At 36.7% G+C, this 17,079-nt stretch overlaps 1 protein-coding gene across 4 annotated transcripts in view; it reads right to left on the bottom strand.

The window, feature by feature from the left end:
* Positions 1–11,495, bottom strand: part of brip1 (BRCA1 interacting helicase 1) — a 35,297-nt gene extending 23,802 nt beyond the window's left edge. For 2 of the 4 annotated variants that reach the window (XM_051863307.1, XM_051863305.1), the window contains exons 1-6: positions 11,320–11,495; positions 10,862–10,988; positions 10,576–10,687; positions 7,062–7,253; positions 3,300–3,439; positions 3,047–3,211 (exon numbers count right to left, since the gene is read on the bottom strand). In XM_051863307.1, the coding sequence (XP_051719267.1) occupies positions 3,047–3,211; positions 3,300–3,439; positions 7,062–7,253; positions 10,576–10,687; positions 10,862–10,954 (702 nt within the window). In that variant the 5' untranslated portion in view covers positions 10,955–10,988; positions 11,320–11,495. Of the gene's footprint in view, positions 1–3,046; positions 3,212–3,299; positions 3,443–7,061; positions 7,254–10,575; positions 10,688–10,861; positions 10,989–11,319 lie in introns of all 4 variants that reach the window. The other 2 variants (XM_051863306.1, XM_051863303.1) reach the window with 1 other exon arrangement.
* Between the last annotated feature and the right edge of the window lie 5,584 nt (positions 11,496–17,079).

Here is a 17,079-nt window from a genome sequence, read left to right on the forward strand (position 1 = left end):
CAAGCATGCTGTTCCAGTCAGGGGCAGACACCTGCAGATGCATCTAGCAGCTCATTGCTCTGCTAATAAAATGTGGCCATTGTTCTGGAACCAAAAAATGAGCAAGGATATTGGGAAAGCGTCTTCGGGGGTTTGTAGCAGCACTGGTGTACAATGACAGCATTTCACAGCTCCTGTGGGACCTAACAGCTAGTTACTGTTCAGGGCCAGCACACATACTAGAAATACAAAAAATAAGCTGCAAGTCACTATGTGGTGTGTTTTAGGGGTAATGGATAGATGAAGAGTAGAGTAAGAAACTTTTTGCTGGATTTTTTTTTTTTTTTTAACAAACCAGAACTGTGACAGTTGGTACTGTTAATGGTTCCCGCATGAGCATTCTTCCGCTGATGCGGATGGAACACAGCGCTAAAATGAAAGTGATTTGGAAAGTGTTCCATGTGTTACTACTCAGTGTAAAATATACAGCACGACTGGTGAAGTCTGATTCTCAAATGAAACACTCCTTTGCGCAACACTCCTTTTTAGCGAATGAAAAAAAAAAAATACAGCATGACCAATGAAGTCAAAAGATTCCTAAGTGAACAACTGAACCAGTTCTTATTAATGAATCAAAATCATACAGCACAAGTCCAATTTCCATGCTAATTATTCTTTTGAAGCAGTTGTTCTTAGTGAACCAAACACATGTGAAGTGAAGTGAAGAATTTTTTATGAACCTGTTCTTTTTTTAAGAAACAAAAACATAACACTACTAGTGAAGTCCGATTCGCAAGCAAATGACTCTTACAAGCCAGTGAATCAAAAAAAGAAGCACAATCAATAAAGTCAAAAGACTCCCAAGTGAATGACTTTTATGAACTTTTTGGTTCTTGGTATGAACTTTTATGGTTCTCTTTTAAAAATCAAAAACATACATAGCTGATGACTCTGATTTACTTAAAAAAAAAAAAAAAAAAAAAAAAAAAAAAAAAAAAAAGACTCATAATACACATGCAAGTCAAAACATTCCCAAGTGAACAACTTTCATAAAAATTAAAAAAAAAACATACAGAGCAACTAGTGAAGTCTGATTCTCATGCTAATGTCTCATATGAGCCACTTATTTTAGTGAATCACAAACTCTTACGGATCAGATTCTCAATTAATTCGACTCAAATTCAAAAGAATTGTTAACGGAACCGTTCACCGAATCAGCATCAGAACCGGAATCGTTAAATTCTTGTTTGAAGAGGCGGAGAATCCTATAGAGTACTTATCAGTTACTGCTGAAAAACATTATAAGAGCTGGGTTTGTTCTGTTAGACAGTTGCATTTCTGTTTGCCAGGTGAGGTGTGGAGAGAGCAGCTCCTGTGTTTGAGATGGTGAGGCTAGATTGTCTGTGCTCTACAATGGCCCTGTAGTGGAAGATGCAGGCCCAAGTGTGAGCGCAAACAATGGAGACTGCATTTCAACAGGCTGGCTCTGAGAGCCTGACACCTGAGAGACTGAAATCTCACACTGTCCGCCTGCCTGGGCCACTGCACCCTCACCATACAGATGGACAGAGAGAGAAGGAGATAGCGGGCGAGAGACAGAGACAGCGAATGAAGCATTTCAGTGAGGTCTTTACTCCCTATAGCTCTCCTGATAGCTGCCCCGGAGCGCCCCCACCCCGCAAATCCTCGATCTCACAAAGCACCTGTTTATCCCCGGAGCGCCGTAACCAGCGGGTGAACCCCATTCAATATTTATCCCAGGCTTTCACAGATCACTGCCAAGCAAGGCAAACCTCTTAATTAAACTGGAGCTCGCTTCAAAGGGCCCATTGAAGATGTCAGTCAGCGCTGGCAGGGGCCGAGAACGGTGTCAGGTGAGAGAGTGAAACCTAAGACCTGCTTTCTCTTCTTCCCCCTACCCAACAGACCCATAGGCCCGCCCACCAAGCCCGGGCCATCCTCTTCTGCGACAGTCCACCAATCCCGAGGAACACATCAGACAAGTCAATCCCTTTTCCATTGTGCCTGTTGTACGCAATATGTCCTACGGTGTGACAGGGCGTTCACACTGACACAGATTCTTTTCACCACTGGCTATGTGAATACCTGCGGTGTTTGTTACACTGCATCAGATTTTCTAAGTGGCCATATGCAGAACATGGAGATGCTGAGCTACATTGTATAGCCTCACATGTAAGCCTTTATCAACAAGCCAATGAATGTTACCCCACATTAGGAGATTTCTGCTTAATGTTAATGATTTAGTACAAACTGTCTGTTTAAGGTTATCACATTACAGTTAAAGGTCAGGCAGATTTCTGCAAAAAGAAAGACTGGATGACTTACCATAAAGTTTGTGATCTAGTGAATCTAGCATCCCCAAACGTCAACAAAAACCCACTTTTGCATTCAGTCAGACAGTTCACTGAAGTGTTTTTGTACCATCCTACATATATAGGATGAAAGCAACTATGCATGCGTACATTAAATCGGAGTCATATGGCTTGTTGTGGCACAGCACTAGTCAAATTATTTAATTATTATTACAATAATTAAAGAGAGATAATGCCTGCTTAGTGTGAAAAATACCTGCAATGAATCCAATAACATCCCCATGAACCTGTTTTGAACCATCCTCTGCTGCCACCCGCTGGTCAAGATATAATATAACGCAATACATAATATTATATTACTAATATAATTTATTTAATAATTACAAGTTGCAACTAAATATATAATTATAATATTTATGTTTATTATAATATTATTTTATTTAATAATAAATACTATTCCAATGGCCACCAAAACTGTTAGGGTAACAACATTCTTCAAAATATCATCTTTTTGTGTTCCTCAGAATCAAAAAAATCATGAAGGTTTGGAACAACATGAGGGTGAATAAACGATCACAGAATTTTCATTTTTTGGTGAACTATCCCTTTAATGGATACTGGATGATGAAATGCAGAGAAATTGCTAACAGTGCTTCATAGCTATTTTTTACACTATTACATCATATTCTTCAAATTAGAGATAAGAGTAGAAATTGAGTCTGAGGTGCACTCACAGGACACTGTGGCTGCGACTGACAGCCGTCAGCTCTGGCACCACTGTTCAATTCCATGGTCCAACTCTGAGTCCCAGGCACCGGTCTCTCCAGATTCTCCTCCTCTTCATCATCATCATCATCAATGTAAATCACTCCTCGTTCAAGACATCTTCGCTTGCTGCTCTGTGTAAAGAAAAAAAATGAGTGTGATGACAAGGCTCAACAAGCCAAACGTTAATGTCATAGCAATAGAAGCTATTGGCAGCAGTACCTTTTGCTCTGTGCCTGGTGTACGAATGCGCTTCCTGTCAATCTTAAAATCATCATCTTGTTCTCCATTGGAGAGAGAGGCTTGAAGTTTCTCAGAGAGACGGGAAGACAAAGTCGACTTTATAGGCTGGTCACTTTGGACTGCTGAAACAAAGATGCATACTTTATGAGAAAATTGATTACACTTCAGTAATGTATCACAGTGATTTCTGAACAGTGCTGAATCTACTTCTAAAGTCCCCCCTATTATGCTTTTTCGGATATATCTTTCATTTAGTGTGTAATACAGCTGTTTGTAAATGTAAAGGGTCTGCAAAGTTTCAGAGATTAAAGTGCATGATAAATGGAGTTATTGAGTAGGAAAAGAAGGGGTTTAAAGTAGATGCACTGGTCGACTGGCCATAAATCAGAACTGGCTGGTTTTTGCTTCAAATGCAAATGCTTCAAATTCAAATCTTTTTTTCATTTTATTTTAGCAGATCTCTATTCCGGACTTTCACACAAACTGCAATGCAATCAATTGGATGAACAGACTCGCCAGCAGACACTGAACAAGGCACAAGATTACTATGCTTGAAACGTTGGAAGAAAAATATAAATATTAAATTTAGGGCAGGGATTTTAATTTTTTGTATCTCTAAAGGGAACTGACTGTTCTCAGAAAAGTTTCGATGGCATTTTCTTTTCCTCTTCTCTCCATATAATGCCAATTAAAATAGTATTTATGAGCACAGCAGCAGTAATCAAGAAAACTAAATAGCTACTGTGTTACATAAGCACCACCTACTGTCAGGAGTTGAGTGAATTAGCATTTTCATTCAGACCTGCCATTTTTGTTTTGTGCAGGTGTGTCTTATGTAGCATAATTTCACAAATCTAAAGTAAGACCATTCGGTTTTTGTTTTAAATCCTGATATAATACAATCTTATTTAAATCAAAAACAACTGCTAATGCTACAGGTGTGTGTAGCATCTTTGTTTGGATCATGATTAAAATGCAGTGGTTGCCTCTAATTTCAAAAAGCTAGAGATGTTGTTTAAGACCAGCTTGACCTGTTATAAAGCAAATAAACAACAAATAAGGTTGCTTTAAGGGGGGCGGGAGTGGGGAAAAAAATCAGCAAACAGTATTGGAATTTGCCAATTTGCTTGTTTAAAAAAATAAATAAAAAAATTTGGAATCTGCCATGAAAATTCATGATCGGTGCATCCCTAGTTTAAAGAGACCGTTTCAGACACTGTGAGAAAAAGAGGTGATGTTGCAGTGTACATTATGAGAAAGTTTTTTGACCTTGGATTAGTGTTAATTTTGTTAATGAAAATCTTTTTTTTCCATGAATATGACAAAATGACACCAACGTCATTAAACGATAACTGTGACTATATCAACATGCAATATCTGCGAGCAAACCGTCTGATCTGATGGACTGTAATAAATCTGATGGATTGTGGTTGATGAATAAGTGAACTTCACAAACTCTGTGACAACACAAAGTAATTTTTGTTGTTGTTTTAATAGAAAAACATTAACATAACTTTAATTAATATTAAGAATTTTACTGTTGTAGCTTTTGAGAGAAGTTTCCTGTTTTATCAGTTTTTTACAAAGTAGTGAGTGTTAATTTATATGATAAATATAATTATTTAGGAAACTAGATGAGGTAAATAAACAATGCGTATGGGTTGATGTTCTCTTGATTTGTGCTATGTAAAAGTGCAATAATTCTGATGAAATTCAAAAATACATTTTTCAAATGACAACAATCGTTGTAGTTATGATTTTGAGCAAAATAATCAGGATTATCAATTTAACCATTATGCAAGCATAATGAAAATATGACAACATTTTCTTTGACTAAAACTAGACTAAAATGCACAGATGTTTAGTAGACTAAAAAAAACAGGATGCGGTTGACTAAATATTAGGGATGCACCGATACCGATGCCAGTATCGTATCGGGCCCGATACCAAGCTCATGTACTTGTAAAAATACCCCGATACCAAAGACCGATACCTCACGTGACGTAACTGACAGAATTTCCTGTGCACAGAGACACCGGCGGCAGCAGCAGAAACAATGTCAGCCTCGGGGGTGTGGAAATACTTCAAAATTACTGATGACAACACACACATTGGCGGGATAGGTGGAATCGCGCTGAATGACACAGACCAGAAGCGCGCTCTCACGCGCGCTCTCTCTCTCTTTCTTGGCGCGATCCCAGTTCTCTCAGACAGCGCGCGATAAGTTCTCCTTGCACCTGAATGGTCAAATGCACACATAGTTGTCAAAATGTCCATTGTGTGGAGTATCTCACATAAATACAGTCGGTTATGGCTTAAGTAGACGTAAACATTTGGGTGAAAACAGTGTGACATGTGTCAGTATCCATGGATTTGGTCTTAAAGGGACCATAGCCTAATTAAATATTTGTCATTAATGTTAATAAAACAACAAAAGATGTTAAACATATCTACTGTATTTGAAAAACAAGTTTATTTAATTTCTGTTTAAATTAATTTTTTTCTATCTCTGTAGTATTTGTTGTAGCTATTGTTTGTAATTTGTTTGTAAATTTCTTTTTATATAACAACAATTATATATATTGGTAATTATGCCCTTTGAAGGTTATTGGACACTGTGAAATTTTTGTTCTTTAAGTTTGTGTCAAGCACATAAAAATTAATATTTTTCATTAGAGTAATAATAAAGAAGCTGTCCTACATTCATTAGTCTCACTGTGTTGTGCTTGGAAAACTGCAACATCACCAAAAAAAGAAAAAAAGAGAGTAATTAATAAATGTATAGTCATCTGTATCGGTATTGGTGAGTACCAGATAAAAAAATATCGGTACTCGTACTCAGCCCTTAAAAAATTATATCCGTGCATCCCTACTAAATATGATAAAAAAAAAAAACTAAAAAGTACGACCTTAATAGCAGAAAAGTTGGAACATTTTGTAAAATGTAATAAAATCAAGAATCTGTGATTTGTTAATTCCGTTTAACCTTTATTTAACTGACAAAAGTACAAAGAAAAAAATTCCCAATAGTTTCACTGGCCAAATTAATTGATGGCTGCAACACACTCCAAAAAAGTTGAGACAAAGGCAAAATAAAAATGAAAAGATTAAAGAATATCCAAGTTAAGCTGTTTTGAAACAGTCCACAATTAGCAGGTGAATTGGTAATAGGTAAGAGTATCGTGTTTGGGTTTAAAAGGAGCATCTCAGTCTTTGCAAGCAAAGATGGGTCATGGCTCACCACTTTGTGCCAAATTTCATGAGAGAATTGTCAAACAATTCAAAAATCTTTCTCAATGCAAGACTGTAAAGTATTTAGGTCTTTCACCATCTACCATACATAATATTGTGAAAAGATTCAGGGAATCCAGAGAAATCTCAGTCTGTGTAGCAGGGTAAGGCAGGAAAATATTGTAGGAGCAACACAAAACAAAATTAAGGGCCTTTAAAATAGCATAATGGACTTGAAGAAATATTTCATCTACAGTAAGTAATGAGTTTGTAGAATCATCTTAATGTTATGAGATGTCTTTCAATTGCATTGTATTTGCTTGCTACACACAAAAAAAAATTAACATAAAGCTGAACCACCATCTGAGCTGATTCCCAAAACAAAAGACTTACACACTCACAACTGAGTTATTGATTAGAATCAGCATAAATTACACACTAAATCCATCACATGGTTATGTAATTAATCTGACTTACAGCACCATACAAAATGTTTCAGAAAATGCTCACCTCCTTTTGACAGAGGGGTTGAAGCTTCAGCAGAAGTACCTTCACCAGCAAGATCCACCAGAGGTGGTTTAGATGCTGTGCTGTTGAAAGTGGGATGTGCATTTCGGCTATGGCACACACATTGACATGGAGTAACCACTTCTGGTTTCTTAAAGTCAGCCGAACTGGTGCCTGCATCCGGCTGTTCCTTACCTTAACATATGACAAAATTAACAAAATAAGAGGCATCATAAATGCATTGTTGTATTGAGAAACAGAGTTAACAAGAGAGTTTAGTATCACATACGTCATACATACAGGGTTCCTACACATTTTTCAGACTATATTTTAGGGATGCAGTATATACTATATTTCTAGTATCGGTATCGGGCCCGATACCAAGCTCATGTACTTGTACTCGTACTCGTAAAAATACCCCGATAGCAAAGACCGATACCTCGCGTGACGTAACTGACAGTATTTTCTGTGCACAGAGACACCGGCGGCAGCAGCAGAAACAATGTCAGCCTCAGGGGTGTGGAAATACTTCAAAATTAATGATGACAACCCACACATTGCGAACTGCATGCTTTCAATCACAATTCGTTATCGATTAGTGAAGGCGGGATAGGCGGAATCGCGCTGAATGAAGTGCTCCCTCTCGTGCACTCTATCTCTCTTTCTTGCGCGCGATCCCAGTTCTCTCAGGCAGCGCGCGATCAGTTCTTCTCGCGCCTGAATGTTCAAATGCAAACACAGTTGTCAAAATGTCCATCGTGCGGAGTATCTCACGTAAATACAGTCGGTTATGGCTTAAGTGGACGTAAACATTTGGGTGAAAACAGGATATGTGTCAGTATCCATGGATTCGGTCTTAAAGGGACCGTAGCCTATATTTGTCAATGTTAATAAAACAACAAAAGATGTTAAATAAATGTATACATGGTAAATAAACCTACTGTATCTGAAAAACAAGTTTATTTAATTTGTATCTCTATAGACCTTATGTAGCCCCGCCCCTTTTCAGCGTTGCGCTCCTTGTCTTTTGACTTCCCGTTGTGTATTTCCACAGCGATCTTACATATACAGGTGCTGGTCATATAATTAGAATATCATCAAAAAGTTGATTTATTTCACGAATTCCATTCAAAAAGTGAAACTTGTATATTATATTCATTCATTACACACAGACTGATATATTTCAAATGTTTATTTCTTTTAATTTTGATGATTATAACTGACAACTAAGGAAAATCCCAAATTCAGTATCTCAGAAAATTAGAATATTACTTAAGACCAATACAAAGAAAGGATTTTTAGAAATCTTGGCCAACTGAAAAGTATGAACATGAAAAGTATGAGCATGTACAGCACTCAATACTTAGTTGGGGCTCCTTTTGCCTGAATTACTGCAGCAATGCGGCGTGGCATGGAGTCGATCAGTCTGTGGCACTGCTCAGGTGTTATAAGAGCCCAGGTTGCTCTGATAGTGGCCTTCAGCTCTTCTGCATGGTTGGGTCTGGCATATCGCATCTTCCTCTTCACAATTCCCCACAGATTTTCTATGGGGTTAAGGTCAGGCGAGTTTGCTGGCCAATTAAGAACAGGGATACCATGGTCCTTAAACCAGGTACTGGTAGCTTTAGCACTGTGTGCAGGTGCCAAGTCCTGTTGGAAAATTAAATCTGCATCTCCATAAAGTTGGTCAGCAGCAGGAAGCATGAAGTGCTCTAAAACTTCCTGGTATACGGCTGCGTTGACCTTGGACCTCAGAAAACACAGTGGATCAACACCAGCAGATGACATGGCACCCCAAACCATCACTGACTGTGGAAACTTTACACTGGACCTCAAGCAACGTGGATTGTGTGCCTCTCCTCTCTTCCTCCAGACTCTGGGACCCTGATTTCCAAAGGAAATGCAAAATTTACTTTCATCACTCAGCAGCAGTCCAGTCCTTTTTGTCTTTAGCCCAGGCGAGACGCTTCTGACGCTGTCTGTTGTTCAAGAGTGGCTTGACACAAGGAATGCGACAGCTGAAACCCATGTCTTGCATACGTCTGTGCGTAGTGGTTCTTGAAGCACTGACTCCAGCTGCAGTCCACTCTTTGTGAATCTCCCCCACATTTTTGAATGGGTTTTGTTTCACAATCCTCTCCAGTGTGCGGTTATCCCTATTGCTTGTACACTTTTTTCTACCATATCTTTTCCTTCCCTTCGCCTCTCTATTAATGTGCTTGGACACAGAGCTCTGTGAACAGCCAGCCTCTTTTGCAATGACCTTTCGCGTCTTGCCCTCCTTGTGCAAGGTGTCAATGGTCGTCTTTTGGACAACTGTCAAGTCAGCAGTCTTCCCCATGATTGTGTAGCCTACAGAACTAGACTGAGAGACCATTTAAAGGCCTTTGCAGGTGTTTTGAGTTAATTAGCTGATTAGAGTGTGGCACCAGGTGTCTTCAATATTGAACCTTTTCACAATATTCTAATTTTCTGAGATACTGAATTTGGGATTTTCCTTAGTTGTCAGTTATAATCATCAAAATTAAAAGAAATAAACATTTGAAATATATCAGTCTGTGTGTAATGAAGGAATATAATATACAAGTTTCACTTTTTGAATGGAATTAGTGAAATAAATCAACTTTTTGATGATATTCTAATTATACGACCAGCACCTGTATATGAATGAACTGCTCGTTTTAAAATCTTCCCGGTCTACTGACATTTGTTAAGACATCTGCTTTAAAAATTACAATGCTCATGATAACTTTCATTAACTCTACAACAAGTAAATCCACTTAACCAGCTAATTATTCTTTGACAGCGATGCCATAGAAACGTACAGAGCTACCGCAAAACGGAAGTTCAAAGACAATTTTATAAAGATGGCGGCACGCTTGTTTCTCTGGCGCATAAGGTCTATTTGTTGTATTGTTTGTCATTTGTTTGTAAATTTCTACATTCATTAGTCTTACTGTGTTGTGCTTGGAAAACTGCAACATCACCAAAAAAAAGAGAGAGAGAGAAATTAATAAATGTATAGGCATCGGTATCAGCGAGTACTAGAAAAAAAAGTATCGGTACTCATACTCGGTCCTTAAAAAATGATATCGGTGCATCCCTACTATATTTAACATAAATGGTTTATACAACATTATCTTCAGCATTATATTTGGTGTATAGTACAGTCATCTGAAAATATTTTTCATTTTCTTTTTTTTTAAATTTATTTTTTTGAAGTGAAAACATGCGCTTACATGATGAACCTAAAAACGGTTTATAACTTGCATACATTCACCTCTGACACATCGGTTTGATATTGTAAATGTGGTTTGATGACACATGATCAACAAACAGCAAAGTACAGTCTGATTTACATGATTGTTTGATCCTTTATCTGTTGCTCTCTATACCTTGGTAAGTGTAGATGCCAGAACGATTGACAGAAAAGTTAAAAACATTACAACTCATTGTAATGTTTCATTACACATCTTATTACTCCATTTTTACTCATTGTAAAAATATCTAGACATACCAAACTGTGCTTTCTGCCATGCAAGGGCCGAACAAAGCAAAGCAAGACTCTTCCCACTGCCAGTAGGACTCTCCAACAGACAGTGCTGCCCATGGTTAAGTCCACGAATGATCTAAGAGAGAGAAAAAAAACATGAAAATTACAGACATATCAATGAAAAGTAAAGAGGATATTTTAAAAGCTTTGTATGAAGATGTTATAATGATACTGATGATAAAAGATTACACTCATTGACTGTAAAACACATGAACAAATCTGTCAGTAGGCTCAAGACAAAAGATCTTACTGAATTCATCATGGCCAGCTGAGAGGGATAAGCTTTGCAGGGGAAGTTTATTTTCACCCCTCCTATGGTGTAGTCCACTGGAGCCGCAGCCATTCTGTGTGTCTCTGTGTCCAGAGGAGGACAATGTCTGAGGACACAAACATTAGAGCTTCATGAGACTGGAAAACTGTCTTCATTTGACATGTTGACAGCTCAGCTCCACCTATCAAAGTGTATTGTGGGTGAACACAAAATTTACACCGAATTTGCCTGACATTATCTTAATTACACGAATATTATTTGAACTGACACTTGACCTAACTGATAATATATCTAACGTTAATATAACACATTATTCAATCGACTACAAAAGATTTATTATAACATACAAGTTACTACCGAACTGTCTGCATAGCAAGATAGTTTCACATATGTGCTATTACCGCATAAAAATAACACAGGTAGGTTACTTAGTTTACCTCAGGAGTAATGTAAATGAGAGGAATAGCAGACAGATTACTGCGAAACGAAAAAATACATTTTTGACGGGTTAAAAATGGCTGTATAAACAAAATGAGGCACGAAAATGAAAATCCCGCGCTGCAGCACTCAAAACAAGACGTGACGTCCATCCATACTACGTCGTCAACGTGACGTCCGCAGTCAAAATAAAAGACACTGTCCTTAACTTTAACTTTTTTTTTTCTCAATAAATAATATCACATATTTACCAGTTTTCCACATATTTTTATATCTTAAATGTTTGGAGAATTAAATTAAGTTTCTTCTGAACAGCTAAAAAAGAGAAAAGTTTTAAAACTCATAGATTACTCATGCGATTTATGTTATAATAGCATGGAAAAGATTTTCATTAATTTTTCTGTCGTAAATATGCAAAGAGGGTACGAATTGACATAAAACTTTTTGTAAAAGGGAAAGTATACGCACAGTTTTAAACTTTGTTGGAAGTGATACTATGGGATTATTATTAAATTATCAAATAAAATGAAACTGACTCTCTCCAAACCTTTTTTTTTTTTTTTCAAAATAAAAATAATTCTACTTAAATGAAGTCCACCAAAAAAAAAAAAAAATTAAAGAAACCTAAAGGGGGAAAACATTTCAGTTAAATTTTAAGGAAGGTCCGCGTGTTTATTGCACTTAAAACTAACCGAACTTTACTTGTGTGACGAAAAGTATATCTGGATTAATCATTTATTAAAGTAATTCGTGAATACAGCAGGTGGCACTGAGATACACATACAGGTGAGAGGATACTTTGAGAAATTTTATCCAGGCACCACAGAGTTTGAGATATAAACTTATCTCCTTTTTATTAAAACACTGCTTATGTAGTATTGGGGCAAGAAAGAACTGGAGAAGAATCTTTACTTATAAAGAAAGAATTTTGAATCAATCTTTTCGACAAGTTTTCATGTTGGGGTTCATTCTTCTCCGTCATTCTTTAACAATATGTGTTTCCCTTGCCTATCAGTTAACTTGGGTCGGCATCATTAGATGTAAAAAATAATAATGCCTCAATTTTATTGTAAATATTTACAGATCTAGCTTTATACCAGTGAATGAACAAATTGATAAAGGATGATTTTCAGCAATACGGTGTCACCAAAAGAGTCGCCATTTTTGTTTTTCTGGTGTTGCTAATATGAAATTAGCCTACTTTAAATTTAAAGGCTTCTAAAAGTGTGACAAAGTGTTACATAAGTGAAAAAACTATCACTTATTTCTTTTAAATAATTATAAATAATAATAAATTAAAAAAATTAAAAAAAAACCCGTGGGCCATAGTTAAACTCATAGAAGGTGAAATATGGAAAATGGACCTTTAGGGTGAAGCCCAAATTGGTTTTGTCCGATGTATAAAATGTTTGACAGTGTGGATCTAAAATCTAAAATTGCGGAATTATGATCTGAGGACAGATGGAATCAGGGAAAACAGTGTTATTCAACAGGAGTCTGGATGGCACCAACTAGTTAATAAGGATGAGGCAGGATTATTCTGAGGCGTCATGCACAATCTATGATTATGGTGATCCCAAGATGCTTGGTGATGTAATTGCACCTTGAAAATGTGCCCGTAATCCCAGGATTAGCATTATTAACATGCTCAGAGTGCCGTAAACCTCATTTCCATATCACTCAGCATTTCAGATGTGATATTTCTGCAGGTTTGGTGTTCAAAAATGCTCAGAGAAAATGAGAGGTTTAATTTTCAAGACTTATTTTGTGCATGTTTGACAGTATGCAGCTACATATGACTCCAGTGCTCCAAGCTAAAGCAAAACAATAGCATGTTGGGCCGGGGTGATATTGCATAGAAAAGCAGCATAGTGCAAATCCCAGCAGATAAAACAATGACATTCTCTAGACGTATGGACATAACACCTGCCACAACCTTCGCTTTGAGCTTAAGATGTAATAAGTTCCTACGCCAGATATAATGTAATTGATATAATAAATATAACACTCAGACTCATTTGTATATGCAGGTGTGTGTTTGAGAGAAGAAGCTGATGGGAGTCTAGCGATTCTGTCTTCACCCCAGCTGGACCGGTGGGACCTCATGACCTACATTCATAGCCAGCTGTCAGCCCAACAATATCACCTACATCCTATGCCAGCAGGTACATGACTAAAGGCTCCACAAGTTGATGTTGTGGTTTCACCTAAGATACATATAATAATCTTGCACATAATTTGCTTTATTTGTTAACATCCATCAGATCAATGCAGTTGTGCAATTTGTGCTGATGTCAAAGGCGACTGTGTCTGTCGCTAGATTGCATTTGAAAGTGTGTTTGAGTGTGAGCTTGCATTTCAGCTCTGCGGTAAGAAATAATCTGCGGTGTTCATTAAGGTCTGTTCACTGTTTTTGCTATGGCATATTCTTTTTTTTTTCATTTGTGATTTTAAAAGGATAACTGTAAAAAAAAAAAAAAAAAAGAAAAAAAGCTGCTTAGTTTATTCAGAGTTAGGCACAAAACCAATGGAGCAGAAATAGATTATACCTTTGGATTGTATCTTCGGATAATTTGTGTTCTTATTTTTGTCTGAATAACAAAGAAACCGATCATTTATCACATATCCGACCCTTCTCATGAACATAAAAAAAAAAACTAATCTCATGTCGTTTTTTCATATTTTCATATTTTTCAGCATTTGGCAGACACTTTTATCCAAAGCAACTTACACTGAATTCATAGTATACGTTTTATTAGTTCTAGCATTCCCTGAGAAATAAACCCTTGACCTTGACTCTCCTAGCAGCATGCTCTTTTGTTTGAGCTACAAGAATGCTTTATTTTCTTTGAAGCCACTTATCGATTACAGCTAAGCCCCAAACATAATTGTTCCCAGCGAGATGGTTCATAAAGCAGCTCATATAAGTCACTTTGGATAAAGGCATCTGCTAAATGCATAAATGCAAATGCATTAACTTAAAGTCGGCATGAAACAGTTGCAACTTTACTTCACTATTGTAACATCCATGTGAAATGGCTTCTCGAACAAGAAAAAATGTGACCCTCGACCACAAAACCATTCATAAGGGTCAATTTTATGAAACTGAGATTTATACATCACCTGAAAGCTGAATAAATTAGCTTTCCATTGATGTATGGTTTGTTAGGATAGGGCAACTATTTGAAAATCTGGAATCTGAGGGTGCAAATAAATCAAAATATTGAGAAAATCTCCTTTAAAGTTGTCCATGAAGTCCTTAGCAATGCATATCCACTCACAAAAATATTTTTTTTGATATATTTACGGTAGGAAATTTACAAAATATCTTAATGTAACAAGATCTTTACTTAATACCCTAATGATTTTTGGCATAAAAGAAAATAGATAATTTTGACCCATACAATGTATTGTTGGCTATCGCTACAAATATACCCGTGCGACTTTGTGGTCCAGGGTCACAAATGTAGAGTGGGACTTGATTTTGTCCTTCTGGAATTGATTGGATCGTTGGATTATATGTTATCTAGAAAACCCACATAATTCACTGTTGTAGAAAAAACACCTTCTTTCATCCAGGACCCTGTTTAAATGTACATATAGTTTTGCCTCAAATACAATTTCTATCCCACACATTCTCTGCTAACTGGTGCTTCTTATTGCACTATGCACAATACATAGTCAATCTCTCCCACTTTTATATATAATATACACTGTAAATCCGAAGAAGTTGGCAAAACTCAAAAAAACTCAAAAAATGTTTAAGGTAAGAAATTCAAAGTTTAAGTAAGCAGAACTGGCAGATTTTTATTTTGTACTCATACATTTTAATTGTTCTTAACTTAAAATGTTTGAGTACACTAATTCACATTTAACTTAAAATTATCATGTAACCTCAATGTAAACATTTTTATTAGTGTAAACTTCGCTATAACAAGCTAATTCAGAAAAAGCTAACTTGCTAATTTGCTAACATGTTATAACACTTAATTTTAGCATTTACTCTCTCTTTTGAGTGCCATGGGAAAAGCATGCTGAGAAATAGAAATCCCAGCCCAAAGTTCAGTTAAACTTAAGATTGTCTCAATTAAAAGAAATAAGTTCATAAAACTCAAAACAATGAAACAGTTCACTTTACTTAAAAGATATCAGTTCTGTGAACCTGAAAGAAAAATAAAGTGCTAAATACTCATAAAAGTTTGACTGAAATAATTAGTTTAATTTAAGTTTCTCCTACTCAAACTAATTATTTTGAGCGTTAGGGTTTACAGTGACTACCATTCAAAATACAGTAAAAATAGTAATATTGCAAAATAGTATTACATTTTTAAAATATCTGCTTTCTATTTTAATATGTTTTAAAATGTTATTTAATTCTTTGATGGCAAAGGGTTTTTTTTTAATCAATTTTCATTAAACTTGTGGAAACATGTTTTTTTTTTTTTTCAGGATTCTCAACAAGACAATGTTGAAAAGAAGAGCATTTATTTAAAACAGTAATCTTTTGTGACATTATAAGTCTCTTTACTGTCACTTTTGATCCATTTAATGTTGAATAAAAGTATTAATTATTGATGACCCCAAACTTTTGAATGGTACTATGCAGATACAGGTACGCAATGCTGCAAAGGTGTCTGTCTTGTCCAATTGCTGTGAAACCTCTCTCTTTGACCACAGGATGGCAGTATGATGTCAGGACTAGTCCTAGAGCTTCTTTGTTCTCTTGCCAACACATGTTGTGCTGTTTTTCTATAATTACTAAGAACAGAAAAAATGTATCCTCGGGTTAAAATAAATAGCCTTTCACAGTTAATTTAATTGACTTTTTGCACATAACCGAGGTAATTCTGTCTCTGCCTCCGTCACAAACAAGAATAACAGTGGAAATGGTTGCCAAACAGACGTCTACACTGTCAGTGAGTTTGTCAGACAAACTGCAGTTTTGTGGCCTAAATGTGGTACTTATTTTATCACAATGATATCGTTTTGCAAATAAATGTATTTCCAAGAGAAATAGGAAGTAGGTAGTTGGCACTCATGCACACACAGTTTCCTGTGACCCAGTCAGGCTGTTAAGAATGGCATATTTGAGCCGTACAGCAAGGCTTTCTCCGCTTGCTCGCTCACTCTCTCTGAATATCCTCATCTAGTGTCACTACAGCGGCATGGTGTAAATTGAGGTCACAGTCACGCTTTGTTTTGTATGCTGCTCAGACTAACTTCTTAATCATCTGCCCCCCCCTCACACACACACATACATTCACAGCCATCTCGTGGCAGTGTGTCTATCTGAGGCGCTGCTTTTGGTGACAGTGAGTGCTGTGTCCCTGCCGGCCCAGGGCAGGTACCCCATGCTGACGTGTTTAATTGTGTGCGTTTCCTGTCCGCTATGACAAGTATGCGTTCACAATGTGCCAAGAGAACAAGGGCAGACTCACCAACGTGTGCCACTATGTTCTCATGAATAGGTGGTCAGAAAGAACCAGGCACAACTGACCATACCAAAGGAAAGGCTTGTGTCATACAGTTATTTGTGGAAAATGTCCAATTAAATATGCTTCAGCTTGATATGTAACATTATTCCAGTCGTTCTTTTTCCAGTCCTGAGTGCCTGAGCCAGAGTCTCAGACCTGTTTGGATGAGAGAAAATTGTTTTTTATTGTTGTTAAAAGTTAATTTGATTAGTTTCAAATTTTTATGGGTCCAGATGCATAAAAATAGCCATTATGTTAAGACTGTGTCTTAAAGGATTAGTTCAC

This window comes from Ctenopharyngodon idella, chromosome 15 (genome assembly GCF_019924925.1).
Source record: "Ctenopharyngodon idella isolate HZGC_01 chromosome 15, HZGC01, whole genome shotgun sequence".
Lineage (NCBI taxonomy): Eukaryota > Metazoa > Chordata > Actinopteri > Cypriniformes > Xenocyprididae > Ctenopharyngodon > Ctenopharyngodon idella.